Source organism: Dermacentor albipictus, chromosome 8 (assembly GCF_038994185.2).
Source record: "Dermacentor albipictus isolate Rhodes 1998 colony chromosome 8, USDA_Dalb.pri_finalv2, whole genome shotgun sequence".
Lineage (NCBI taxonomy): Eukaryota > Metazoa > Arthropoda > Arachnida > Ixodida > Ixodidae > Dermacentor > Dermacentor albipictus.
The window spans coordinates 113,029,865-113,056,952 of NC_091828.1; the positions used below are offsets into that span (position 1 = coordinate 113,029,865).

Here is a 27,088-nt window from a genome sequence, read left to right on the forward strand (position 1 = left end):
ATGATTAATAAAAATCGGGCCCCTCGGTTAACCCCCTTTCTTTTTGTCCTGTGTAGAATGTGATTTTGTGATCGTACACCAGCTAACTCGTAAGTTCGACTAGATTCGCTATCTAGTTAGCTATAGCTTGACTAGCGACAAGCTGTACGACCCTGACACAGCTATAGGTGTCGAGACAGAACAGGTTGTCTACTGCCACAAAAATTTCATTCAGGCAGTCTATAGGTAGACTAGTGACATATTCCGTGAAGTGTATAGCTTTTCTGCAGACAGCCTGCCCACTCTTGTATGACCTTGGATATTTTTGTTGACCTGTGCCTGTAGCCATTCTGCAAACAACTATTTCAGAGGCCTACGAGCCACGATAGACGAAGGAAAGTGAACTTGCTGAACATACGTTTCATAGCCGAAACGACAAGTTTGAAAGAACGCAGAGTAGTCTGCGAGAGGGTCGTAGACAATATATAGGCTATAGATTCACGTCTACAAGGATAACGCGAGAAATTTCCCAGCTTGCTTACTTCTTGAAGACTTTATTTGGTGCCACTAAAATCAACACTGATGCACACTTGAAACGTTCTTCTTTCGCATGCACGCACAAACAAATGTCACAGCACAAATGGCACAACAGTCGGCAGGACGGGCCGCGCGAACCTACCACAATCACGTGACCCTTGGCCCGTGCGATTTTCGGCTTCCACCGTGCCCTCGATCGCCAAGACAGGGAAATTCCAAACCGCCACAGCGCAGTCAGGTTATGAACTAGCATTTATGCTCATAAATAACATGGAGAACAATGTGTAATATATGGCATCGCTACAAGCAGGGTAACCTGCCAGGTTCAAGGATGGCACACGTGAGGTTGACAAGGAACTAGGGAAACAGGTCGAGAATGAATATAGCCACGATAACTGGGGAACTTATCCCGCGCACGATCCGAGAAAATACGTGAAGGTGCGACCATTAAGTAGAGGTAGTGAGAAATTGCACTGAGGTCACTGCATGGTAGCACGTCTCAAGAAGCTAATCTCGTGGTCTGAAACTTCACGTACAGTTCCTTGCATACTGTACGACATTCAAGCAGAGAGTTTGCGGCGCAGAACATCGTGACTTGCCTAGCTATAGCAAGACTAACGGGCTGTTGAACGCTGTCTATGTATATATACCTATATCTAAATTTCACAGTAAACCTGAGATGAAAAACGTACGACCCACGGCAAGATGCTGCCTGAAGGTAATAAGCGCATGCTTTTATTCGCACTTACTTTGTGGTAGGACTAAACTCGTGCGAGCTGAGTGTGACTCAGTCAGTTTGTTTTAAGCACTTCATCTGTTCGAAAAAAAAAAAAACATGCGTGGTAGATTAAAGTATGGTATGCTGCCGTGACAAGCAGCTTGTGACAAGATGATAGGGGCTCGTCAGCAATATAGTTAAGGCCAAGATTAAAGGCTCGCTGTTGATGAAATGAAGGGCTACAAGCCTTTGAGAATTAACACGTTTAAGTAATCAGTAACTAGTGAGGCAGCCGCTACCGTCGAGGTGGGGGTCTCGTCCGGTAAAGACTTAAGTTTCATACCTAAAATTACTCAAGTTTATGAACTGGAGACGGAGGTTCACCAACAGGAGCGGGATATCGCACCGTTCGTTCCTGCATACCGAAACTGCTGCGCGACTCTAACCTCTCGGATCTGCGACTTCATACGCGTATCCGCTGAAACTGGCCAGCAGGGGCAAAATATCGCAAAGTGTGTATGTCTTCGTTCGAAGCAGCAGCGTACGGCAAGGCATTTCACAGCAGCCGCCCGCAGGCTTACGCAAAAACTGAAGCGATTGACCGCGTGGGTCCTCAAGCAAGGCATTGTCTCGCGCTCACACTTTATACCGCAATTCGCGTGAGGGTTGAAATATGAAGGAGACACGGCTTCTTGAAGCACTGCAATGTCTCAACGATCTGGATTTGTTTCCTATGCCTAATATCTTGCTTCAATACTGAACCACAATGCGCCCTACAATCGTCTCCTATACGCTCGAACTTTCGCACAGAGTCCGGATGCCAGCGTCTTCAGAGGCAGCATGCTGCACAGCCAGAACTGATTAATGCTTTGCCTACATTTATTCGAGGTCCCTAAGATCGAGTTTCCGATAGCTCGATTGCGTTGCATTTGTCTAGTTGTTTTTATGAAGGGCAGTTGTGCAATTCACCTCGCAAACCACGTGTTCTCACCACCAGTACACGCATTCTTTCAAGCCCACTCTCTTCAACACCAGTGCCATAGTACCTATATGAAGGACACTGGCTATATGTGTGTCAGTAAGTTGTGCACTGATTTCAAAAGGTAAACACGAATGTCTTTGTTTGCGCGTACAGAACGACACGCTGACACGTATCCTTACTGACGAGCACTTCGAGAGATCAGGCCCACGGTGCTTCGAGCTAAGCAACGTGAAAGAAGCCAGCCTGTGCACTGCGTTATGCGAGCTTGCCACAAGACCAGCTTCTAGCAATCGCTTAAAGTAGCGTATACGTGTCTCCACCTACGTACGACACGCCTATGTAGTATAACCGCTTGACAAAGCAGACTGTAACTTAGATTGTTAATGTATCCCTCAGAGCCTCTCGGCATTAGAGAGGAGACGACAAGGAAGAATCGCCCATTGTCGTCAGAGGAACAGATCGTTTTCGCAACGGAACACTCTTATAAAACTACTTCCGACAAAATTTGCAGAAGTGTCGTTATCCGACCATTGGCCCAGGTTTATCAGGATGACACGATTCTCAAACCGCCTCAAGAAATGTCACAGCAGGCCACTTGTTATACACACATCAGGTCAACATCAGGTCATCACATCAGGTCCAAGAACGGCGCGCCAGTAGGGTTGTAGTGTTCAAGTCGGACGGCACTTATGTCCTTCAGTTAGGGACTGAAACTTCCATGCAAGCAGTGCGCTACAAGTCATTCACAAAGCGAGACAAAAAATACATGGGTGGGTCAACCAGCCTTGTTCAACTTATTCCTTGGTAGTTGCAGCGTTCCAAGGCGAAGTGTACGCGAGGTGTTCAACGCACTTCACGTCGCCCGAGGAGAGACCATTGCCTAACGTCGACTATGTTGAGAGACCACTCGCAGGGAGCACCTCGGATCTCACTGTGCTCACCAGGAGAATCAGGTTGTTGCAGTACGCTTCCGGGGGACACAGCTGGTCACAACACCACCTTGAGCGATGCATATACGATCGTACACAAAGTGCAACCAAGTCGCGACATTTCCGACAACGTGGGCACGTCGTGTAAATGGAACGCAAATATCTCAGCTGTTGTAAAAGATATGCCCGAGTCGACGCACACAGTCCTGTTTGCGCAAGCGTCGAAGAGTGCTGAAGACCCCTTGGCTGCTATGCGACATCATTTTGTCGAGGGTGCTTCGGCTCTGTCCACTCAAAGTCCAACCGAACCACTCTCACATGCGAAAACTTCCAGAGTCCACCATTGTTGTCTCGGCGCTTAAGGAAAACACAAGGTCCTGCGTTTCACATCTGCGGTTGACAGGCAATAGCGTTGAGGTAAGTTAACGTGTCCTTTCGGTGCGACGGCAGATCATGTAGTCCTCATACGTTCGCCACCTCGAGCAGCGGGCAGATTTGAAGTTTCACACGTACAGCATCACTCTTGGTCTCTCGTTTACTCTGGGCTCAAGTGCATGGTCATGCGTTTGCCATCCGTGGTTAACCGACACTAGCGTTGAGGTAAGTTCACGTGTGCTTTGCGTGCAACGCTAGATCTCGTGGTTCTCAGGTGTTATGTACAATCTCAGTCTCGCGGTTCCCACATGTTCACCACCTCGATCAGCGGACGCCTTCGAAGCACGCGAGATCACGCGACTTTCATGTGTCCTATAGGCACGTGGATCACGTGTTTTCTAGTTCACCACCTCGAGCAGCGAGCACCTCCGAAGTGCGCAAGATCACGTGGTTTTCAATTGTTCCGGGCACCCGAGTCACGTCGTTCGCATATATTCACGGGCACTTTCGAAGTCTGCACACGCGCACCGAATCACTCTGCCGCCTCGCTTCCCGACGACATTTCCGTCAGAACCCTGCTAGACAGAGAAAACAAAAAGTTCGTAGCAGGGTTTCCAGCAAGGGGTACTTAGCACGGAACTTTCGCACCGTCTCAAACGTTCACGTGACCCGAGGAGGTGGCACGCCAGCGCTTCGGTCCCCCCAATCGAGTTCCTCAGGACACTCTAATAAAGTTCTTGTCACTGTCAGGGTTTCCAGCTGGGGTACTTAGCACGGAACCTTCGCACCGTCTCAAACGTTTGTTCACGTGACCCGAGGAGGTGTGCACGCCAGCGCTTCGGCTCTCAGCACGAGCAGGAGCACTCGACGAGCACAGAGATGGTGGCCAGTATCCACCGGCACTGTCGCCTCTGCGTCCAGTCCCGGCAGTGCCAGCGTAGCACCGTCTTGTCCGCCGAGCTCTTCTCTCGGCAGGACATGCCCGGCGGGAACGAGCACGACCGCCGGCTCTTGTAGCAGCGGCCCTCGCGTATCCACCGGGGCCAGAAGCGAAGGCCCAGGTCCTTCCACCGGTACACCAGCGGGCAGTAGGTGTAGGTCCAGAGCAGCTGGCGCATCTTGCGCCTCAGCCTCCGGCCCATGTCCAGCCGGACCCGGAGCCCGCCGGGCAGCTCGATGTTCTTGAGCCGGATCTTCTGCAGCTCTCGGGGCATCGGCCTGGCGGGCACCAGGCGGCCCTTCCTGAGCCGGAAGCCCGGCTTGAGGCTTCCTGCGTTACGGACAATGCGGTGGCTTGTGTTGAAGGAAAGGTTATCACACTAGAATTGTTCGCAGGAGTGAAAGCCAACCAGTCTGCTATGTCGGACGTGATATTAGCGAATGTGGGCGCCCCATGTCAACCATCACTTAAGAAAGAAAAGGCTTTGTGAATACGGCCCCGATGTGAGAGTGTTTCGGACAGGGATACAGGCCGGGAGACATGCGCAGCGGTCGAAATACAGTCGGTATATCAAACGCAGGTTCTGCGCGACAGTTGAATTTCAGAGCAATTTGTGCCCGCAGCCAATAAAACCGTACAACGCTACATCATGTTCGCGCTTAATGAGATCACGCAGTATGTCCGAATAAGAAGCTGCGTGCATGCCAAGGCTGCGGCAATATTCAGCATTTTCTCAGATCTTGCGGTCTGTAAATTTTCGATGGTGACTGTGCACGGTATACGGTGCTATGGAAGGGAGCCACATATTTTCGTTTAAAGCGAATCAAACTGAGGCTCATTCTGGCTTACACGTTATGAGGATTCGCTGCTCGAGCCGGAATTAAGTGTTCTGTTGTTCACTTTGGCGCAATATGTGCATTGTTTAACTTGTTGGCTAACCGCCTTTACCGACTTATTACGATAACAACTATATGGACAACCCAGACGCGTTTCCGCCGTCGCCGTCGTCGTGAGGTTCTGCATAAAGTCCAAGTGCGATAACACAGTGGCTGCGGGCCGTATGCTGCGTGTGCGAGTGAAAGCGCGCGGGGGTAAACCGGCGATGGTGGCTCGATCTTGCGAGCTCAAGGGTCTACTCCGGCGGCGGCTGCGTACGGCGCGGACGTGTGCGCCCTGTCTTGAAAGCGATCTGCGATTGGGACAGAATGCGCCGAGTGCTGATAGCTTCGTGTGCGCTGTGTTCGTGCCGCTTAGTTTGCGCTGCAGCGAGAGGCAGTACGAAGGTCACTTCGCTCGCTGCTGCTGCCGCAATTCCTCGCACCAGCGTTTGGACAGCGAGCGTCCGCGGTCATCGAGTGAGATGGCTTCATGATTTCTTTTTGTGCGCGCGTGACACCATGCTTTCTAATTCAGTTAGTAAGCGAATGCTACAAGTGTATACGGCCGATAAAACTACCATGCTTACTTCATATAGTTGTCTAATAATTTGCTATCGCAATCGAGGACGAACCTACGACCTTTTTTTTTATCATGCGCTTGATCTATTCAGAACTTCGTGAAAATCGTCGTCCATTTGATAGCGAGAGAGGCATGTCTAATCAGATCGCACGAGCACATAGCCTATAATCTAAACGAGCCCTAGAGATTTCCTTGGTATGTTCGGTGAAGCATGTGTACATTATAGCGGACGGGCGTGCGCAGATTTCACTACACTGTGGCCAGTGCCACGTGACTTACAGCCTGTGCCGTGCATTGGCGTTTCAGAGAATTGGGAGAGCGTTGATGTAGGATTTGGAATCTTGAAAGCAGGAAGGCGACTGAGCCATTAAAAGGACCTGGCGGGCCACAAGATAGGCCTTTGCAGGCTGCGTGTTTGAGAGTTCTGGCATGTTGACTGGAAAACTAAGCGCAAGTAAATTGCACAAGGGCATATGGAACAGACGAGGAGTAGCGTTTGTCCTCGTCTGTTCCATCTGTCGTTGTGTAATTTAGGCGTGCTCAGTTTTCCAGACAACATGTTGGACCAACTAGCCGAACAGTCCTCCTTTCTTCAGTTAGTCGAACAGCACGAGTGTCGTCGAACGCCCGTGCTACGTCATTTACCGTGAACCGGATGTGACGATGCATGTCGCGTCACAAAGCGTGTTACGCAGTGCGATCTCAAAGCAAAGAGAAAGTTTTACCTCGAAGGCCCAACTCTGACTTCGGCATTCAAATACCCACGCAAAGCACAGAAATACTGTCACCAGGCAACCCAATGAACCAGTTTCTATATTTGTTGCGTTTAAAAGGAGAAAACGTTCATTAATAGAAACTGTTGAAAACAGAACTTTCTGTATGAAATTTTTTTGCAGAAACTGACGAAACGAGGAAGAGTGCGAAAGAATTACGCATCATGATTACCACTACGTGTCAACCAGCACCATAAACGATTACAGTTTTGCAAAGTGCACGTTTTGGGGCACACAAAGCTTAAAAAGATTTATGGACTATCTTGCAATGTACGTGAAATAGGTACTCTGTTTACGTGGATTCTGTAAAAGTTAGGCAACCACATAGGATCCATGCACCTGTTGCCAACTTATAGTACATTAACTCTGTAATAAAAATATGCCTTTTTTTTCATTTATCATCAACAAATTTCATTCATATAAGTTGGGAGACGGCCAATTTGGAGCATACCTGAAGTTATAATGAAATAGGAAGGGCCAGATTAAGAGCGTGTCTCTTAAAAAACTCATGCTGGTTATCAAATTCACTGCTGTATTTCTCGTCACAAGAAACCTATAGTATACCCTCTGAGCTTCCTCAAAGATCCTTCTCTAGCAACACAAGAAGCTGGACCAATGTTGGTACAATATTAGACTCATATAGATCTAGCATATGTCCAATGTGTAACCCCGTGTACATGCTTCCAATCTCTAAAAGTGACTGCCTAGCAATATCTATGCATAGTCACGTTGAACCCATATTGGGCTTGCATTGGCTCAGCCTGCAGCCCTGCTTGGGATTTTAATTTATACATACTGCAGCCCGTTAGGGCTATGGCAGGAGTGGGTGTACATGCGAGAAAAAACTGATTATGATATGCAGAAACAAGAACATAGAAATATAAAAATGTGAAGGAACTATACATCACCAATAGCATTTAAAAATTGAGAAATGGGTAACAAACAAACTTCGGCAGGTAACACATTCCACTGTTCAATCATGCGGGGGAGAAAACTGTATTTGAAAGTGTTAGTGCGTGGATGGAGTGGTCCGATATTAGAGACATGACAAGCTCTAGTTGAAGTCGGGCAAGCAGGCGTTAAAAGGGAGGGATCTGATAGGTGACAAAGAGCGTTCTTATAAGAATAGAACATCTTCAGAAATTCTATGTGTCGCCGTCTAGAAAGAATCTGGAGGTTCTGGACGAATATGGAAGAATCTGGACTTGGCTCATGGATCGCACTGGAAGCTTTACAGATCTGTTGTTTTACCATTGGGATGGAGGTAGCTTTCCTTCGGCCTTTGTACGGCCATGAACTTTGGGTCGAAGTGCCCCGCCAGGATCCTCTGAAGGTTGGCCGGGTCCAGGTCTTCGGGTCCAGGGTCGTACAGGTGCCCGACTGGCTCGACCAGGTCGATGACCGGAAGGTCGTCCGAGGGCAGAGGGCGCAGCAGTAGCGGCGGCTTGACGTCCTGACCCTGACGATCGCCCTGGCGCTGCTGCAGCTGGGCCGTCTGATGACTCTGGCGACCCCTGGAGGGCCTGCGAGAAAGAATGACACCGTTTTCGATGCGGAAGAGTTCGTGCGTATGGAGCTGTGAATAACTTTCAGAGGGTCACCAGAGAGAAACAATATGTCCGATAAGACTGATAAAGTATTATTTCAAAACTCTTAAGTTCGTAGATTTCGCGGTAATATGTTGATTATTAGAAGAAAACCCGAAGGTCAAAGCTCCGTTTTCTGAATTTCGCTCCGTAACTGCAACGCCAGCATGTTCCTGTGGCGTCACAGATTATGGAAGCTTGGCTTACACATACGTCACCATTCTGCGTTATTTATAGCTTCCTTAACGCTACTGGACAGTGAAATGACACTTCTGGAATACGGCTGATGGGTTTGCGGGATGCGATGCTGGGATTAGACTTGGCGCATGCGCAAAATCACACGCTTGTTGTGCGCATATGGTGAGTGTTTCCTGAATGACCTACCAGTTTTTACTCGGAGCTCTTATTGTCGTCGCTTGTTTTTGTGTGTGTGTCTTTCTCCGTGTCTTTCTTTGTTGGGGCTGATTTAGAGAAATGAATTCGTACCACCTATAGACAGCTCAATTCGGCATATGCTTCTAACGGTAGCGATAAGGCTAGGTACGTTGACGTCGCTCGTAAAAAAAAATTAACAGGCGTGCTGCACGTTTCTTCTACAGGTTCCGCCCACGTGCGGCAGCAGCAGCAGCGATTACAGAAACAGAACGCAACGGGCTAGCACTGACGTCATTCACGTCACATCCGGTTCCCGAGTGCCGAAACGGAAATTCGTTCGTAGTAAGAGGTATAGTAATACATCATTCAGGGTGTCGTGACGCTCGCCAGTATCTTTTACAAGAGTTCAGAGGGTTTGCACCTTCGTATAACGCAATAAAAATGGCAGATAGAAATTGTATAAGTCAGTAAATATATATACTTCTTTTAGTCTCGACTGGTAATTGCGCAACAGGGGTCTTGTCACAACAGAGATCTTGTCAACACAGGTCTGGGTGTCAACAATTCCGGGTAGAAGCGCCAACATTTCCTTTTTTTTTTTCTTCTAAAATTTTGCGATAACCAACCCGTTGCATCTCGCGACTTTAATGCATGAAAAGATAATTAGAATTTACATGCTTACAAGATCCTGATACGCCGCTATAGATATCGTTGAACTTCTGCGTCAAGGGGACAGGTCTGGTCCTATGCCGGCCCTCGACTAAAATTTTCACGCCAGCGAGTTTTCAATAACTCATCTAGACACCGATGGAATGCTTTCAACAGTGACTAATTAACAGGTTCATTCTTATGCTCCGAAACCCCGACTTAGCGCATCTTGCAAAGAGCACCAAATCTAAACGCCATATCCGATTACGATTCAAGCGAACACAAGGTACTTGTCTTACAGTTAATGGTGCATGCCCACTGACAATATGCCCACCGTCAAAACGCAGAACAATGTACACGTTGTATGGCGCACTGACGCCATCGTGGTCGTAACGTTTGGTTATTAGCTGCTTCCATGATGTCACGTGAAAAAAATATCTGCGGACTGTACATACACCCTTCGTCTTACAGCTGTTTTTGGCTTCTTATTCTTTTTCTTCGGCTTCGTAAACTTCTTATTTTTGCTGTATAATGTCTGTACACGATCTACATACGCAAAAGTTCAGAAGTATAGCGTATATCGTTTTTTATTTCCTTTTGTAAGATTTTCGTGAATCTCATGACCGCCATGCTGCAGTCTGATTTAACAAAACTAACTGACTGGTGTGACACTTTGCAGACGGAAAATAGCGTATCGAAAACTAAACACGTAAAATTTGCTTCGATTACTCGATTTACCTCTGACCAGCATGCAATACGCGGTATTACTGTTCACTCAGTATATTCAATCAAGTACTTGGGTGTTCTGTGTACCTCAAATTCAAGCTGGAACGCTCACAGTGAACACAGTACCACAAAAGCATGCAAAAAGCATGGTTATACCTGAAACGGCGCTTACACGTTGCGAACACAGATACCAGACTTCACGCGCAGGAAGAAGAAGAAGAAGCCGGAGGGAGCGGATGCACACCACGTCGGCTCCGTATTCCACGAATGTTCTTCTAGGGCAAATAGCCAAAAAGCCACCCGCTATTGCTCGCCAACGGACTCAGCTCGTTCCCAGGAACAAGTGGATACCGAAAACGAGGTGGGATTCCCATTTTTCAAGCCTCTACGACAGTATTTTGGCCGGACCTCGTGGCGGGAGAGCCGCGAGGCCACGCGCCGGGGCCGGCTTCCTCAACAATTGCCGATCATTTTCTCAATGATGGAAGTCACCGTAGAGGGGCGCAGCATATCCCAGGACGAAATGGATACAAGCAAGGGATGGAAGGAGGTCAGACACAGAAGATCAGACCGGCGAACCTCCCAACACCGCGAGAGCACCTTGTCGCCGACGCGGCTCGGCAAGCGCAACAACAACCCATGGAAAGGCAGGCTAGAGCAAATACGCAAGGCAAGCAGAATGCCACATTTGCCAAGAGGGGATTACAAGATTGTGATCAGACCGCGTGGAGGACTCAAATTATCCGAGCACGGTATAGTTCCCCTCACAGCTGCGGTACAAGATGCGGCAGGTATTCCTCGAGACGAAAGGGAGGAGGACATTGTCTGCCCCAACAACTATCAAAATATCCTCATCGTCAGTACCTCGGATCAAGAGCGTGCAAACAAATATCAGGAAGTAGCACGCATCAAGATTCAAGACAAGTTTTACGAGAGCAATGCTTACGAGACAGCGCCTGACATGACGGCCAAAGGAGTCATCAGAGGAATCCCACTCGACGAGGGCCCAAGAGACATCACAGCAGCGGTGGTTACGAGTAAAAACCCAACGGCGATAGCAGCAAAGAGACTCAGTAACACTACCACAGTGATTGTGCTCTTTGAAGGACACAAAGTGCCCACGTACGTCCGATACAGGGCAGCGCTACTCCCTTGCTCCCTGTACAGGAAACAAGTGGATATCTGTCACCAATGTAACAGACTTGGACACAGAGGAGATGTATGTCCCAACCCTGACAACAAGATTTGTGCGGGATGTGGAACACCAAACCCAGAAAAAGACCCAGAAAAAGAGTAGTGGTGTTATACAGATCCACAATAACTACAAGAATATTATACGACAAATATTGCAATTGTTTTGAGTACCTTTTCCCTGATTCATGTGAAACAAAAAAGGGTGTCTTGCGTTGTATACCAGTGCTGTTGTATGGCATTTTTTTTGCTTTATATGTTTTTTGTTTTTCTTTTTTCCTGTTTTTCCCATGCTCGTGTGTGTATATTGTACAATCCACTTCCTGTTTGGGCCTGTGCAAAGGCCTACAGTATTGTTAAATAAATAAATAAATAAATAAACAATTGCCAACCTAAATGTCAGTTATGCGGCGAGGACCATCCGACCGCAGACAAGACGTGCAAAGCCAAATTCAAAAAGCCCTTCATCGTTAAACAGAGACAATGGCACAGACTGCAACGAGAACGACAAGAAGAACATGAGGACGCTATCTCAAGAGAAGACAGAGCAGAGACTCGCGGAACGCCTGGCCTCCTAAACGCCAGGGAACGACGCTCCAGGTCGAGAACAAGGTCTCCATCCGCCACCAGGTCCTTATCCCGGTCCGGCTCCAGGACACCGGGGACACGATCCAGATCCAGGTCCAGAACTAAGCCATCCTCTTCAGCAAACCAGACTAACACGGTGAGCTGGGCAGACGTGGTCGATGGCGTGCGCCCGGGGGCTGGTGGGGAGACTGCCATTAATAACGAGATCAAGCAACTAAAACACGAGAACGCGCAGCTGAGGATTTTGCTAGCACGTATGAGCGATGAAATCAAAATTCTCAAGGAAGGAAAAAACCAAATCAATCAGGTAACTCCCACTCCACACGCGAGCACGAAAGAGCCATTTGAAATCCCGGACAATAAGATGGACGAAGGGGATGAGCCCCCTCCACTCAAACGCAAGGCCCAAGCCATCAGTGATAAAGAAGATAACGCAGTGGTAGATAAAGCATTAGCCGATATTCAAAAGAGCCTAGCAGAAATACAAAAGTGCAATGAAAAACGGGACGAAATGATGAATCAAATGGCTAAGGCAATAGCAGCAATTATGAGTAGATTAGATATCCTAGAGGCAAACCGGTCACCAGGTAATGGACTCCCCTCCGTTGCGTCAGAAGCACCACAATCCTTACCCACTTCACAACCACATAATTATATCAGATCAGCTTCTCTCCAACCTCCCGTCTCCCTCCCATGGTCGCACCCGAAATGAAGCGCGCTAAAGAAGGGTTCAGGATATGGCAGTGGAATTGTAGAAGTTACGAAAACAAAAAGTCAGTCTTGCAGCAGTATTTGAAAGACAAGGATACACCGGACGTCATAATTCTGCAGGAAACACACGGGATTGCAAAGCTAGCAGGATACAGATCTTTTGGCTATGCCGAAGGGGACACCAGGGCATTAACTACGCTGGTAAAAAGAAACATAACTTGCATGCAGCACAACACAGGCATAACGCACATTGACAATATTCTATTGGAACTCATCCCACAAAAGAAGACAGGACGTAGCTTATTTATTCTCAACATTTATAGTAACCCCATGCTACATAAACACAAATTCAAGAACCTGTTCCAGAAAACACTCAGACTTGCTGGAGAAAATCCGGTAGTTATAGGAGGAGACTTTAATGCCCCACACACCACGTGGGGATACTTATATACCAGAGCAAAAGGAAGGGACTTATGGAACGACTCGCAAGAATTAGGCCTCACGCTCGTCACAGACCCCGCAACTCCAACCAGAGTAGGCACGGCGCTAAACAGGGACACAACCCCAGACCTAACCTTTACCAAGAATATTGAAAAGGCGACATGGCACAACACACTGGAAGATTTGGGTAGTGACCACCGCATATTGGAGTTACACGTCAGAGAAGGGCCGAATAGACCCAAGGAACGACAGATGAAATTAGTAGACTGGGAACTGTTTCGTAGAACGCGAGAGAAGACACAACAACGATCAATCGCAGACATAGAACAATGGACTAAGGAGCTCAGTGATGACGTCAAAGCTGCCACAAAAATAGCACCACCTGAATCTAACTTGGATAAATGCGACAGCAGACTTCTCCACATGTGGGAAGCTAAGCAGTCGCTTCAGAATAGACTTAGCGGTCAGAAGCATAACAGAAAATTAAGAAAGCGCATAGCACTCCTCAACAAAAAAATAGAAGAACATGCTAAGCAATTGACCAAACAACAATGGGACGAGATATGTAATTCCATGGACGGACAATTAAGCACCGGCAAAACCTGGCACATGCTCAGATTCCTGCTTGACCATGACAATAACAAGAAAAATCACATGCAAGCCATTAATAAGTTAATACACGCATATGAGGGTACAGAAGAGGAATTTCTCAATGAATTACAGCAGAAATACTTAAAACAGGCACCCCCTTGCATCTATCCTAGCTACAACGGGAATACAAACGCAAAATTAGACGAGGAACTCACGGAGGCAGAAATCCGCGCGGCCCTACAAAAGTTAAATACCAAATCTGCCCCAGGCCCGGACGGTATAACCAACAAGACTCTCAGGAACCTGGATGATGAATCGATAGCCAAATTAACAGAATACATAAACGAGTGTTGGGTAAAGGGAGAAGTGCCAGCTCAATGGAAGAAAGCGACGATAACGCTTATTCCAAAACCTGGTAAGAAGCTTGAGATTGACAACCTCAGACCAATCTCCCTAACATCCTGCGTCGGAAAATTAATGGAACATGTAATTTTAAACAGAGTAGACAACTTCTTAGAGGATAATAACATATACCCAGATACAATGATAGGATTTCGCAAAAATCTTTCGACACAACATGCGATGCTCCAACTTAAGCATCAGATAATCGATTATAACACGCGCTCGACAAGGGCCATCTTGGGCCTTGATCTTCAAAAAGCTTTCGATAATGCCAACCACGCAACCATATTGGAAAACATCGAACGAATAGGACTAGGGCAACGGACGTATAACTACATCAAGAGCTTCCTATCAGATAGGAAAGCAGTCATCTCCGTCGGAGGGCTCAAGTCACCCGAGATCGACATAGGGGGGGGCCGGCACGCCGCAAGGCGCTGTCATCTCGCCGATGCTGTTTAATCTCGTCTTGATGGGACTCCCCGAAAAATTAAATCACATAGAGTCCCTGAATCACACAATCTACGCGGACGATATTACTATCTGGACCTGTGATGGCAGCGACGGATCAATAGAACAACGACTCCAGACTGCAATTAACACAGTAGAGGAACACCTCATAGGAACAGGCCTCACATGCTCTGCAGAGAAATCTGAACTTCTATTATACCGCCCCACACTTAGAGGCAGGCCTCCCAGAGGATACGACAGAAACAAGGCTCATGAGGAAATCAAGCTACACACCAAGAACGGGCGGAATATCCCAATAGTCAACCAGCTCAAAGTGCTGGGTCTGGTAATCGAGAACAAAGGCACAAATAGGGAAACCGTAATGAAGTTAGACACAAAGGTAACAAACACCATGAGATTAATCAAACGAATTACTAACAAGCACCAAGGTATGAAGGAAGAAAGTATCATACGGCTGATACAATCATTCGTAATCAGTCAGATCACATACATAGCAGCCTTCCACAATTGGTTTGCAGCTGAAAAGCGTAAAATTAACAACATGATAAAAAAAGCATACAAACTAGCGCTAGGGATCCCCATCAGTACGAGCACGGATCTCCTGCTAAAGTTAGGACTCCACAACACACTGGACGAACTCATAGAAGCACAACAAACATCTCAAGCAGAGCGACTAACCAAAACCAAAACGGGACGGCATATACTAAGCAAACTAGGAATGAATTATCACAATCTATACGGGGAAAAGATGACGATAACGAGAGAAATTCGTGACAAACTCCTAGTACCAAATATACCCAAGAACATGCATCCAGGTTACAACGACGGCAGACGCAAGAGTAGAGCAGAGAAAATTATCCGAAGCTTTGGGTCACACGACAGAGCAACCTTCGTAGACGCGGCTGAATACCCAGACAGAAATAGCTATGTAGCAGTAATCGTAGATCACACCCAAAAACCCCTTACAAGCGTATCAGTTAATACCAAACATTCCGAGACCGCAGAGAAGGTAGCCATTGCACTAGCATTGGTCTCCACGAATGCTCAGTACATCATTAGCGATTCTCAAGCGGCCATTAGAAATTATGCAAAAGGTAGGATCTCTCCTGAGGCATGGCATATCATCAGAGTCAATGAAGCAAAGTTCTCCAATGCAGAGAAGAACGGCAGGCAATTGACCTGGTTCCCAGCGCATACGACTCCAGACATTCCCTCAGTCAACCTCAACGAGGTAGCACACCGCGAAGCTCGAGGTCTTACTCGCCGAGCTGAGCAAAGAGTGACTTCCATCGGTCAGGAGAACGCGGAGGAGGAAATTTGGAGAGAAAAAGACATATTAACAAGATTTAGTGACATTACCAAATTCTATCAAAATCGGAGGCGAGTATTACCACCGCCTCACACTAAACTGAACAGAGCTGAGTCCGTTACTTGGAGGCGACTACAAACAGAAACTTATACGAGTCCCGTGCAACTAAAAACTTTCTACCCCGATATATACGAGAGCGATATGTGCAAGCTATGCAAGTCTGTTAGAGCCACCCTTCAACACATGTTGTGGGGATGTGAAATATATCAAAATAAAATGGCAGTCTCCCCAGAAAATCTACGGGCGCGGTGGTCGGCCGTGCTGCTCAGCTCAGAACTCCAAGACCAACTTTGGGCCGTCCAGCGAGCCAAGGAAGCCACACAGGAGCAGCAGCTCCCAGTGGCCATCTAGGCGGCCCCAGGCCCGGGCCTCTCAATCGCCGGATTCCAAATAAAGTTATCGCATCACTTCACGCGCACAGTTCTCCTATCAGGCCAGGCTTTTTTTAGCATATGCGTCCGTAGTTTGGCACCCCCATCACTCTGATCTCACGAATCCACTCGAATCAGTCCAAAATGAAGCTGTGCGGTTCATCTTATCTTCATACTCTCGATATCAAAGTGTGTCCGCCTTAAAGAAATCACTCAATCTCCTTTCTCTTGACATGCGCAAGAAATTATCACCGTTGTCCTTCTTCCATGGTCGTTACCATAGCAACGTTGCCTTCGCTCGAGCCCCATATTCTTCCCGCTCCCCACATCTCGACCAGCGCAGACCATGTTCATAAAGCAAAACCCATACTTGCCAGGACTAACGCTTATCAAAGTTCGCCTCTAGTTTTATCCATTGCCGAACGGAACTCGCTACCTTAAAATATTGTCTCGCTTACGGAATCGTCATCATTTCATGCAGCACTGCTAACCTTTTTAGAGTGTATCAACCTGTCCGAACCCACGTATGTTTGAATACGTACTTGAACCGTATTTTCATGTGCTTGGTATTGTGTAACATTCATTCCATTTCGTGTGAGGTGTATTTATGTAGATTGTTAAACTAAATCATCATTCGATTGTATCTTTAAACTCGTGTACTGATGGGTACTGGTCGTCTCCATTGCGTTTTAAGTTCTTATGCTTTATTCACGCTACCAAATATTCTATTTGGTAGCGTGAATAATTTTCTATTTCTATTTTCTATTTCGTAGCGTGAATAATTTTCTATTTTCTTTCTTTCCTTTCTTTTTTTCCTATTTTGTTTGTTTCTGTTCGACGTCGAGATCAATTTTTTTGTTTTTCTCAATGGTCTTTCCATATTATTTGCATTGTACACATTGCAATTACGATTGACCTTTTTCGTCCCCCCTCCCTGTGTAATGCACTACCGAGCCCTTAGGGTAAACAAATAACTAAATAAATAAATACTTCGCACAAAATAAATTTCGACTATTTTCCTGTAAAAATTCTTAGGTTGTGCAACCGAGGATAAAGCTGTATTTTTTCAGATTGAGTTGACCAGAAATGAGGCTCTTTTTTTTTGCTGAATCGTAAGAAAAGTTTCGGTTCAGTACTCTGTGTGCATTCTAGTGTTCGTGCACCGACACAGACCACACATAGTATCCACGAGGGTCTTACCGCCGTATTCAGAAATGCACCTTAACTTGAAGCTCATGCTTGAATTGATATAAACGACGCCTGGTGCAAACGCGCCCAAGACGCTCATTGCGTTTCTTTTGGTGCGTTCATGACAGGCGTCATTTAAATCAAGTCGATCGAGCATCGGCTTCAAGGTTAAGATGCATTTCCGAATACGGGGGTTAGTCAACACCACCTAGATAGATAGCACAAGGCATTTTCACTCCGATCCATGACCTCACGTTACCTGGCCCGACTGCAATTTAATATAATATAACAATAATAATAATCTTTATTTCACTCATGAAGTGAGGGAGTGCGGGAAAAAAAGCTGACAAGTCAGCTTGACTAGTTCCCAGCTCCCCGGAGTACAAAATAGAAGAAACAGAAACACTTTTTCGCATGGCAACATAAAAACCACAAACAAATAATAAATACTAATGCAGCAATAACTTGTCGATAACATTGAGAATAAGTAACTATAGAAATAAAAAAGTTTGTTAACTGCGTGATAGAGCAACGTTAAAGAAAACGTACAAACATGAAAAACTGCAAGTAAAAAGCGCTACATAATGAAGGAAAAAACCAAAAATGGGAAAACGAAATCTAATGTGGATGCTCCTGAGTGGGCAACAGTGATTTTGACGTCACCGCTTTCATCACGCAAGCATTGTCGGTGGAAATTTCGGGCCAGGTAGCGTGACGTCATGGATCGGAGTGAACAGGCATTGTTGGTTAGTATGCGGACGCACCTTGAGGGTCTTGGTGGCGCCCCGGTGCGGGCCTGCGCGGTCCGTGACGTCATCGCGAGGAACAGGAGCACGAGAAGGGCGAGCGCTACCGGACCCGCCGGCTGGCGTCTCCGCATGGTCCCGCGCGCACCACCTGTGACGTAATTAGCAGGGTCACGTGTCGCGGGGTCACGTGTGGCGTCACGCTTTGTCGATGACAGAACGCGGTACGTGTGAACAAGAACGAAAGAAAGCTGAGCTAGTTGGTAAGGATTCATTATGCAAAAAAAAAAGTGAGGCGTGCAGACGAAGTGATGCTTGTAGACCGGCACGTGTACCCGACTGACACGTGGTGTTACCATTCCTGTGCATGCGCAGATTAGTTTTGTGTCTTCTTTCTTTTTTCGCCTCAGTGATCCTTTCAGTTGATAGTCGGCGTTTGTGTTGTCCACTTCTATACTCGTGTGTCCCGTCTGCACGCCTCACTTGCACGCCAACGTGTGAACAAACTTCCAGAGACCTGCAAAAGGCGTTTCGCCGAAATGAAGTTGCACATTCAGTCAAAACTAACCCTGTTATCGGGCCCGGTCGACTGCTCGATTCGTGGTTCGCGTTACCGGCTCGGAATCAAGCGAGGCGCATAGAAATAGGCACAGACGCCACGGAAGCTAGATGCTTGTGTCGCAAGGACATAAAATGGACTACTTTAGAGGATCAGATGCAGGCAGACGAATAGACAGACGAAACTTTCGAGCTACTTACCGCTGCGCGCCAGTAAAATTCGTCTTTTGTCTCCTTCAATATGCGTACCGAAATTTTGAAAGTCCATGCGGCTGAGCAATCTGTAAAGCTAGCAAGCATTTAAGGACGATCACGATTCCCGATTTACCCTCAAATAGCGCTCGAAGCGGCTGTTGGATATTATACACAGGTTTGTTTTTTAATGGTCGGCAGGTTCCAACAGTCGCGGTAATTAGTAACCGCGTATTCAACTGCAACCGAACGTTCAATGAAGTCGATTATGGAACTCTCGAACTAAAATTTGATTCGAAGCTACAGCATTAAACAAATATTGCCGTGGCGTGGCGACGATGATAAAACAGGAACACTGCAAAATAGAATGAATTAGTAACGTCAGGAATAAATAATCAAACAATTTTTCTCTTTGATTAAGCTCTCGTTCGAACTTTTCCTTATTGGGCGATTTCCGCGGTACTGGGGCGGAATCCATAAATCGTTCCGTTCGTAAGTGCTTCGTGCTTTTCTCCTTTTTTTCTCTCTCTTTTTTTTCGTCGTAGGTCAGCCTCCTTCGTTAATAATATGTCCGGCATCAGGATGGACCGCGATTCCCTCCTGCGAACAATTCTAGCGGGATAGCTCTTTGCGAAACACAGACCCCCTGTTCTCGGCGTCCCTGTGCTTCCAGTTATCGATTACTTCGGCCTCGCTCCTTGATCTGTCAGCGCCTTCGGAGCGTACTCGTCTATTCTTCTAAGAAGCTACTCTTCTTAAGATCGAATTCCGGCCAATACGGACACCGGACATATAATTAGCGAACGCGGCCAAGCAATATGGCAAAAAGAAAGGAAAAGAAGAACTTACGAACGAAAAGCTTTCTGGATACACGACCCTTTGTCCTCTTGGTAAAACGACCGTGCCGAAAGGGCGTTGTGGACCGGGGTTCGATCCCCTAAACAGGGCGAAGACTTTCTGAGAAAGCTGTGTCGGGTTTCACAGCTTTGTATGACTTTCGGGTTGGCTGCAATCTTCCTTTCTTATTGCGATAGCGATTATGTGGACACTGCGAGCGAATTTTTGCCGTTGCCGTGAGTTCGCGTATATATTTAGGCATATGTACGTAATGTGCCATGCCACGCTGTGTGACACGCGGCATAAACTGGTTATATCGCCACACCGTTCTATCGCTAAAGTTGATCGTACCGCATCTCACATTCTTGACAAGACTATTGCTCGGAGTTCGCGTATATATTTAGGCATACGTATGTAATGTGCCATGCCACGCTGTATGATACGCGGCACAAACTGGTCATATTGCCACACCGTTCTATCGCTAAAGTTGATCGTGCCATATCTCACATTCTTGACAAGACCATTGCTCAGAATTTGGAGAGTGGCTGACCACAAACAGATGTCGTGACACAAAACACCGGCAGCGCATGCCTTTTAACTTAAATCTTCTCAGACTTATATATTAAAAGTGCGAAACAATAAAAGAGCTCAAACTTGAAATTGGTGTAACTATTGTGGTGCGGCTGTGCACCAGCTCCGGGATCGGCCCGGGAAAAAGTTTCGAAACATGCCCGATACGAAAAAGTGGTACTAAAGTTGCTAAGAAAGACGTTGGCTTTAATTAATAACGTAAATGAAATTTGGATGTGGCAGGATTCAAACAGGGATCCCTAGCACAACAGCTCGTTCTACTTAGTGGGCTTACGTTTCCTTCAATTCGTACTGACACCACAACTACGAGCCTTACACTTCGTGTAATATTCTAACATGTTGCTATCGCATTCATTGCTTCCAACTTATGGCGAAACTGTGGCATTTTTTTTTTACTTTGTCAGCTTTTCTTCGTCATACTTCCACTACATGCAACTACGAGCTTTACATTTCGTGTAATATTCTACCATGCGTGGTGCTATCGCATCCATTCCTTTGCCATTATGGCGAAATAATGAATTTTTTTCCAAGAATCTAACTCTACTTATTAGACGAACTTGTGCACAGAAAAAAAGAAAAACGAAATCTCACTCCAGTGAGAATGATAGTGGTGATCACGGTCATCGAATCTCATCACACTGGTGACGTCATATACGCGTCATCACACATTGCAGCTCATTTGGCTGGTGCTATAGCGCGTTAGATTGGATAGCGTTCAAAACTACTCGCGTCGAACGCGCGCTACCTGATTAGACAACGCCTATCTCGGTTGTCCAATCGACGACGGCGTTCGCGACCTCATTCCAGCGAGATTGATAGCGGTGATCGCGGTCATCTAATCTCATCACGCTGGTGACGTCATATAGGCGTCATCACACGTTGCAGCTCACTTGGCTGGTGCTACAGCGCGTTAGATTCGATAGCGTTCAAAACTACTCGCGTCGAACGCGCGCTACCTGATTAGACAACGCCTATCTCGGTTGTCCAATCGACGACGGCGTTCGCGAGTTTTTGAAATCAGCGAGTGTGCGTCGCGACTAGCGATAACACGATAACAGAGATAACGTGGTAAAATGAGGTCGGCGGGCAAAATAAAACAAAAATGAGACAAGGCACTCGTGGCAGTATTAGAAATTTCGAATATTCTGAGATCTGTGCATTAATCTGCAGAGCAGGACATAAGTAAGCTTTGGTTAACGATAGAGCCTCCGGACAACATTTTTTCTTTGCCTTATTTAGAAACGAGAAAAATGATAGATATTTGATTTGATATTGAAAGCCAGTGTTCCTTGAAATATTTGTATTGCAACTGCCTGAAATTTCGGCTGTCTCAACATATCTGCTTGAATAAGAAAAGTTTATTTGAAGTAACTAATGCTCGTTGTCAGAAAATATAATCATAAGTCATGAGAAAAAATTGTCATTTGGATCGTTTAAAATATAAAGGCATAATTTGAGTAAATATTTAGCACAGAAATGGAATAGACTGAATGCACAGTGAAAACATTGTACAATAGCGAGAGCGTTATAATCTTAATATTACGCCCCAAGGGATGAAAAATATAAAATTTGCACGTTTTGGACTTCTAAACAGACATTTTGCGAATCGTGGTATCAGTTTTTAGGGCACAGTTGTGCTGTTATGAACGAGCTGTTACAGCTCCATTTTAATTTTTTTTATGTGCCGATTTTCATCAACCTTCCGAATGAAGTTGAGACCATAAATCGAAATGCTGATCTCATTAGCATGTACTACAGTTTAAGTTCTTACGTATAAAGTGTTGGTAAGATCATATTCCAGCCAATCATTATTTCGTTCACAATCTTAGCGAAGACGGCGTGCCAAAGACAAACGGAACTTACGAATTTAAAACTTGCGTGAATTCAACCCCAGAATCGACTAAGGGCGAAATGCATGGCTGTTCCAGTTAACCCATATAAGCTCCGGAAAAAAAAAAGAAAGACAGTGCTGGAAAGTGCTAAATGGAACAGCTGTGTGTTCTGCCGCCGAATTTGACGACGTATTTCTCGAAACTTCCACCAGCACGAAACGTCTACATAGCCAATTCAGCGAACTTTTAAACCTCGTTGATGGTCACGACAGCTTCAATATTGGAATTGCAAAAGTTGGCCCTAAAGGTTGGCAATTAAAACTATAATTCACAAAATTTCGTTACTTGGTTAATCGATTAGTGACTTGCACATATATGCTAACTTCTGTTGCTGCTAAAAATGCGTTTAGAAAAAAAAAGACTTCTCAGGCAATCGCCTATTCTGCGCTTTGTAATCACCTTAAGTCCTCGCTGAAACACCCAACAGTAGATCCGGGTGTTTCAGCGTTTATTTTACAGGGAAGATATTAGCCTTCACTTGGCCGGCGTTTTTCGTGGTCGCATTCGTTAGCAAAAATGTGGGCCGATCCCGGCAGCTGTGCAGGGCCAGGAACAGTGGCTCGTATACCCCCGTGAGGCAGAGGCTTCAAGCACTCAGCAAAGGGAAGCCAAAAGTGCATAAATCCTTTGGAATCACGCATTCAACATACAGAGCAGCATACGTTTCAATAAATAACAAGCACAAGACAAGCATCCGAACCACATCATTGATGACGAGGCGCTCTTTATAACAAGGCGAAGCACGTAGCGCTTCCCGCATACGTTTTCCGGTAAAGGCTGCTGTTGCGCAATCGGCCTCGGCGACGGCAGCTTGCGAAGTGGGGAGTGACGTCACTAGCCTCACGAGCCTAGCAACTGATGGCAATGTTGTTGCAGCAACGCTATGTGCGGCGGCGCGCTGTCAAAATTACCATTACTCCCATTACTACCATTATTCTAAATTACCGTTACCACCATTACCTCAGCAGCTGTAGTGGTGGGCTTCAACAGCTTCGCTGGACATTGACTTTCGCAGGGCCGCGATGGCGAGTCAATCTCTCTTTATTTTCTTTTATTTTTAAAAAGTAAATACTCCGACAAGCGGCTGGTGAATTTTTACAGGACATTCAGAGAAAGCAACAACTTCGGACACACATGTGCACACTGCGGTGACTGAAAAACGCTGGGTTAACAAACTCAACTTGACTGGGCTAACTATTTTATCACACTTAATAACTGTGCCAACTGCTAGAACCTGTTCACTGAACACCAATTTAAGCTAACCAAAGTTGACTGCATGCACTAAGTGGTAGGCATCTGCTTTGACTGCATATGGTGGGCATCTGCTTCCGTCAATGGAAAGGGACAGTTTGGGCATGTTGTACCCGGCGAAAAATTGTGGCCACTTAGTTGACAACGTTAACGGGGCTGACGTTGGCTATCTATTTTTGGTTTTTACTTGACTAGTACATTTAGTAGGGACTTGTGCAGGCTTACAAACGGAACTCTCCCGTCTGCTACACTGCAAGCTGGCCTCAGCCACAGGGCAACGACCAGCTGTGATCGTTGAGTACCTGACAGCATATACAACAAAAGACACGCTTGAATTCATACACAACACAGGCCTTACGGCACACATACAATAGGCATCAAACATTATGCCTTAGGGAAAGTCCCCATCGCAATAATAATTTAGAGAAAGAAACTGCGCTAACAGTCGACCTTGTAGTGCCCAATACATCACATACGCTGCGCCGAGTTAGATAGCTCAAATGCGGGACGTAAACACGGAAAACATAATGCATACCCTATAAATTCAATTGTAGGTAGTTTAGCATACAATTAATTAATTAATTTATCTGATAATTAGGTTTCAACTAAATTAACACTTCGTTGTTGTTGCTTTCTGTTCTACAAATGTACTTCTCTCCACGACCAGAAATAAAGCTCTACAAGTTGTCCTAGTTTTCCTTGGCTGTAGAACAGTTTTGAAGCGTTACGAGGGCGAGAGCTAGTTAACTGACCACCACAGTCGACCTTTCGCTATGGCCTTACACTGCTGTGCACGAGGTCGCCGGCTCGATCCCCGGTCGCGGCGGAATGCGAGAATTCTTGGGTGCACGTTAGAGAAGCCCGGGTAGTCAAACTGAATCCGTAGTCCCCCCCCCCCCCCCACGGCGTGCACCGTAATCAGAACGCTGTTCCGTCACGTAAAAATCAACGAATAAATAATAAATAATTGTAACTATAGTAAACTTAACGCCGTGCTGACAGAGCACGATCCCCCTGCGTCAACGCGGGCTGCCGGTTCGAATGAAAACCGCGCGCCCTCCGTAATGTAATGGGTCACCCACCTCTAGTCAGGGGACAGGAGCCGGACTGGCCGCTGTACGCCGCGCGGTCCTCATGACTGCCAGCTTGCGACGGACACCGCAACCACTCCGTCGGCGCTGGCGTCGTTGGCGTTGGGCGCCGCTTCGGAGAGTTGCTGCGGCTTGCCCGCCCGCCCGCTGGTCCTGTAGGGCTCGCGGCGCAAAAGGAGGGATGCGACGACGCACCTCCCAAAAGATGAGGGGAGGAAAAAAAGAGCGTACGAAAAAGGAGCACCGAGAGTGGCCCAGCGATCACGACGTTGTTCACGGCCGCTCCAGTTTTCGCTCCGCGCCGTGTAATAACGCTTCGAAACGACGATCGTGGCAGGAACTGTTGCGGCTGCGTTTCTTTTCGTCCGCCTGGTCTCAGCCTTCTAGGCCTCAGGGCTGATTAGAGCCTTGTGCGTGGAAGATAATCGAACGGAGAGACAGATAATATACGTGTAAAAAAATGAAGCAACGTTCTACGTCTGTTTTCGTCTCTCTGATGACTTACTTGGCTTCAAGTCTTTCGGTGAAAGAGTCCTCACCGCAGCAGACGGCACCGTGAAGCAGACGAAAGAAAAAATATGAAGTGCGCCACGTTTCCAACCGGTGCCGAGTCGTTAACCAGTGACCAACGATGTTCGTTCGGCGTCCGATTATGTTTTCCCGTCACGAACTAACCGTGGCACTCTGCAGCTGGAGCAGGGCGTTAGTTGGATTGTGATTGCACTCTAACCCAATAAGCGAGCCGCTGCGGGCTCTACGTCATCGATCATGTGCCGCCGGGCTGAATCCAATGTCTCTAGGTCACCGCACTAGAGTGCATCTCCAGCTGGCATCTTCATGAGGTCATCCGTTATCCCTGTAACGGTGGTAGTTGAAACAAACTAGACAAACTGCGTAGTTGTGCCTGCAGTTGTGAATTCACCAAAATTTTCCCAGCGGAGAGTTGACGCAGTCTTCTGGTGTGCGTCTTCAGAAAACGAGTGCTTGCCTTGTCGATCCAGATGTCATTGGAACTCGAGCTCACCGAAGGCCATCTGTCGATGGATATCAGGTTGATATCTTTATCCTGGTATCACGCTGACTCGTTGTCACTTTTTCTCAGTCTTTTTCTCTGATAGAAGCATGAGAGCACAGTATGACAAACCACTTTAAAGAATTCATCACTGCACTTACTCCTCTGCTATTGTCGTCTGCTATTGTTGGAGCGTCGTGACAGAAGACAAAAGCGTTGCTTTATATTGTCCAGGCGACAGCCTCAGTGTCGTACTCCAGTCGAAGATACAAAGAAGGAAGCGCTGTATGATTCTTGGGGGAAGGCTTGCTGCCGTAGCCATGCAACACTCGGTAAGGTCATGGAATTATTCCTCTTGACTGAGCCGTCGACGTCCAAGTTTTTTTCCGGCAACGTCACCCACATCAAGGCTCCAAGATACACAGTTCACACCTCCTAAAAGATGCGTCGTTTGTCTTCTCAGTTTATGTTTAGTAGACTGTTATTACATGCAGAATATCCGCACTTTACGTCATAGATGGCTCGCGCGAAATGCCCAGGGAAGATTTCCATATCTCGTGCGCGATGACATCACGTCCAGTCGTCATTAGCCGTAGGGTTGCCGGTGTCTCGTCCGCCTTAACTTGTGGTGCGTAATTCCCCAGAGCACGCGGAAACAAACCCTGCTGTTCACGTATATATGTAGTCTTTGCGTCGTCTGCTAATTGCTTGCACCTGTCGTCGCCAACGTTGTCTGCGACGGTGTTTCGGCCGAATTTAATGTCGAAATCATAACCTTCGATGGCGCTAAAGCTTCTGCCGCAACTATGATTACAGGCCTTCTTCCTTTTCGCTCGAATGATCGGCCTTTCAGATCTTTCTTGACGTCTGTTAACGTCGTTGACTTGTGCAAAGGTTATGACCACCGCCTTACGTCTAGCTTTCCCGTCGGAACCGATGCGATGACGTCACTTGGATCTGGTATGGTCACTGCTAGAAACGCAGTCACAGACGGCCTCAAAGTGGTAGCTGTCCCATCTCGTCTCCGGGAGCCTCGAAAAAAGTAAAAAAACTTGGCCACGTCCAGACGCCTGGCGCTCCACTTGCGACCAATTCGTCGGCGTCGCTTCTGTGCCGTATTCCAGCGATGACGTCACTCGGGTTCCTTGTCGTCTGCCGAAGGAGTCACCGCCGGACACTTGACGTTCCTGACCGCGACCGTCGACCAACGATGACGTACTCGGGTGCCTTATCTTCTGCCAGAAGAAGCATCGTTGCATACGGCGAACCGATCCCCAGTGTAGGCCTTCGGCGTCAGGAACCGCATGAACTAGGTGCCACGCTTGGCGCTTTCGTAGCAGACGACGCGAAGCAGATGACGGCGGGTATTACCACCGTCACCGTCAAAGACGGCTCGCGAGAACTCTTCAGGCCCGTTGACAGGTGCCGCGAAAAAGGGGCGGTTCCCGATGTAGCCGCCGCCGCCGATCCATGGCTTCGAGGAGTTGGCCTTTACCGGCGTGCCGTCGCGGCGAGGTGATGCCTCTCGCAGGCCTCCGCTCCCTTGCCTCGATTGCTCTCGGGTTTAGGTAA

At 47.1% G+C, this 27,088-nt stretch overlaps 1 protein-coding gene across 2 annotated transcripts; it reads right to left on the minus strand.

The window, feature by feature from the left end:
* Positions 1–2,735: 2,735 nt before the first annotated feature.
* LOC139049052 (noggin-2-like) lies at positions 2,736–27,088 on the minus strand. Of its 2 annotated transcripts, XM_070524178.1 has the most exons (5): positions 25,010–27,088; positions 24,496–24,911; positions 18,111–18,243; positions 7,943–8,214; positions 2,736–4,790 (listed from the first exon to the last, which is right to left on the minus strand). In XM_070524178.1, exons 3-5 carry the CDS (start codon positions 18,224–18,226, stop codon positions 4,366–4,368), a joined length of 813 nt encoding a protein of 270 aa, XP_070380279.1. In that variant the 5' UTR covers positions 18,227–18,243; positions 24,496–24,911; positions 25,010–27,088; the 3' UTR covers positions 2,736–4,365. The 2 variants fall into 2 exon arrangements, with proteins under 2 accessions (XP_070380279.1, XP_070380278.1); XM_070524177.1 differs by lacking the exons at positions 24,496–24,911; positions 25,010–27,088 and adding an exon at positions 19,692–19,843.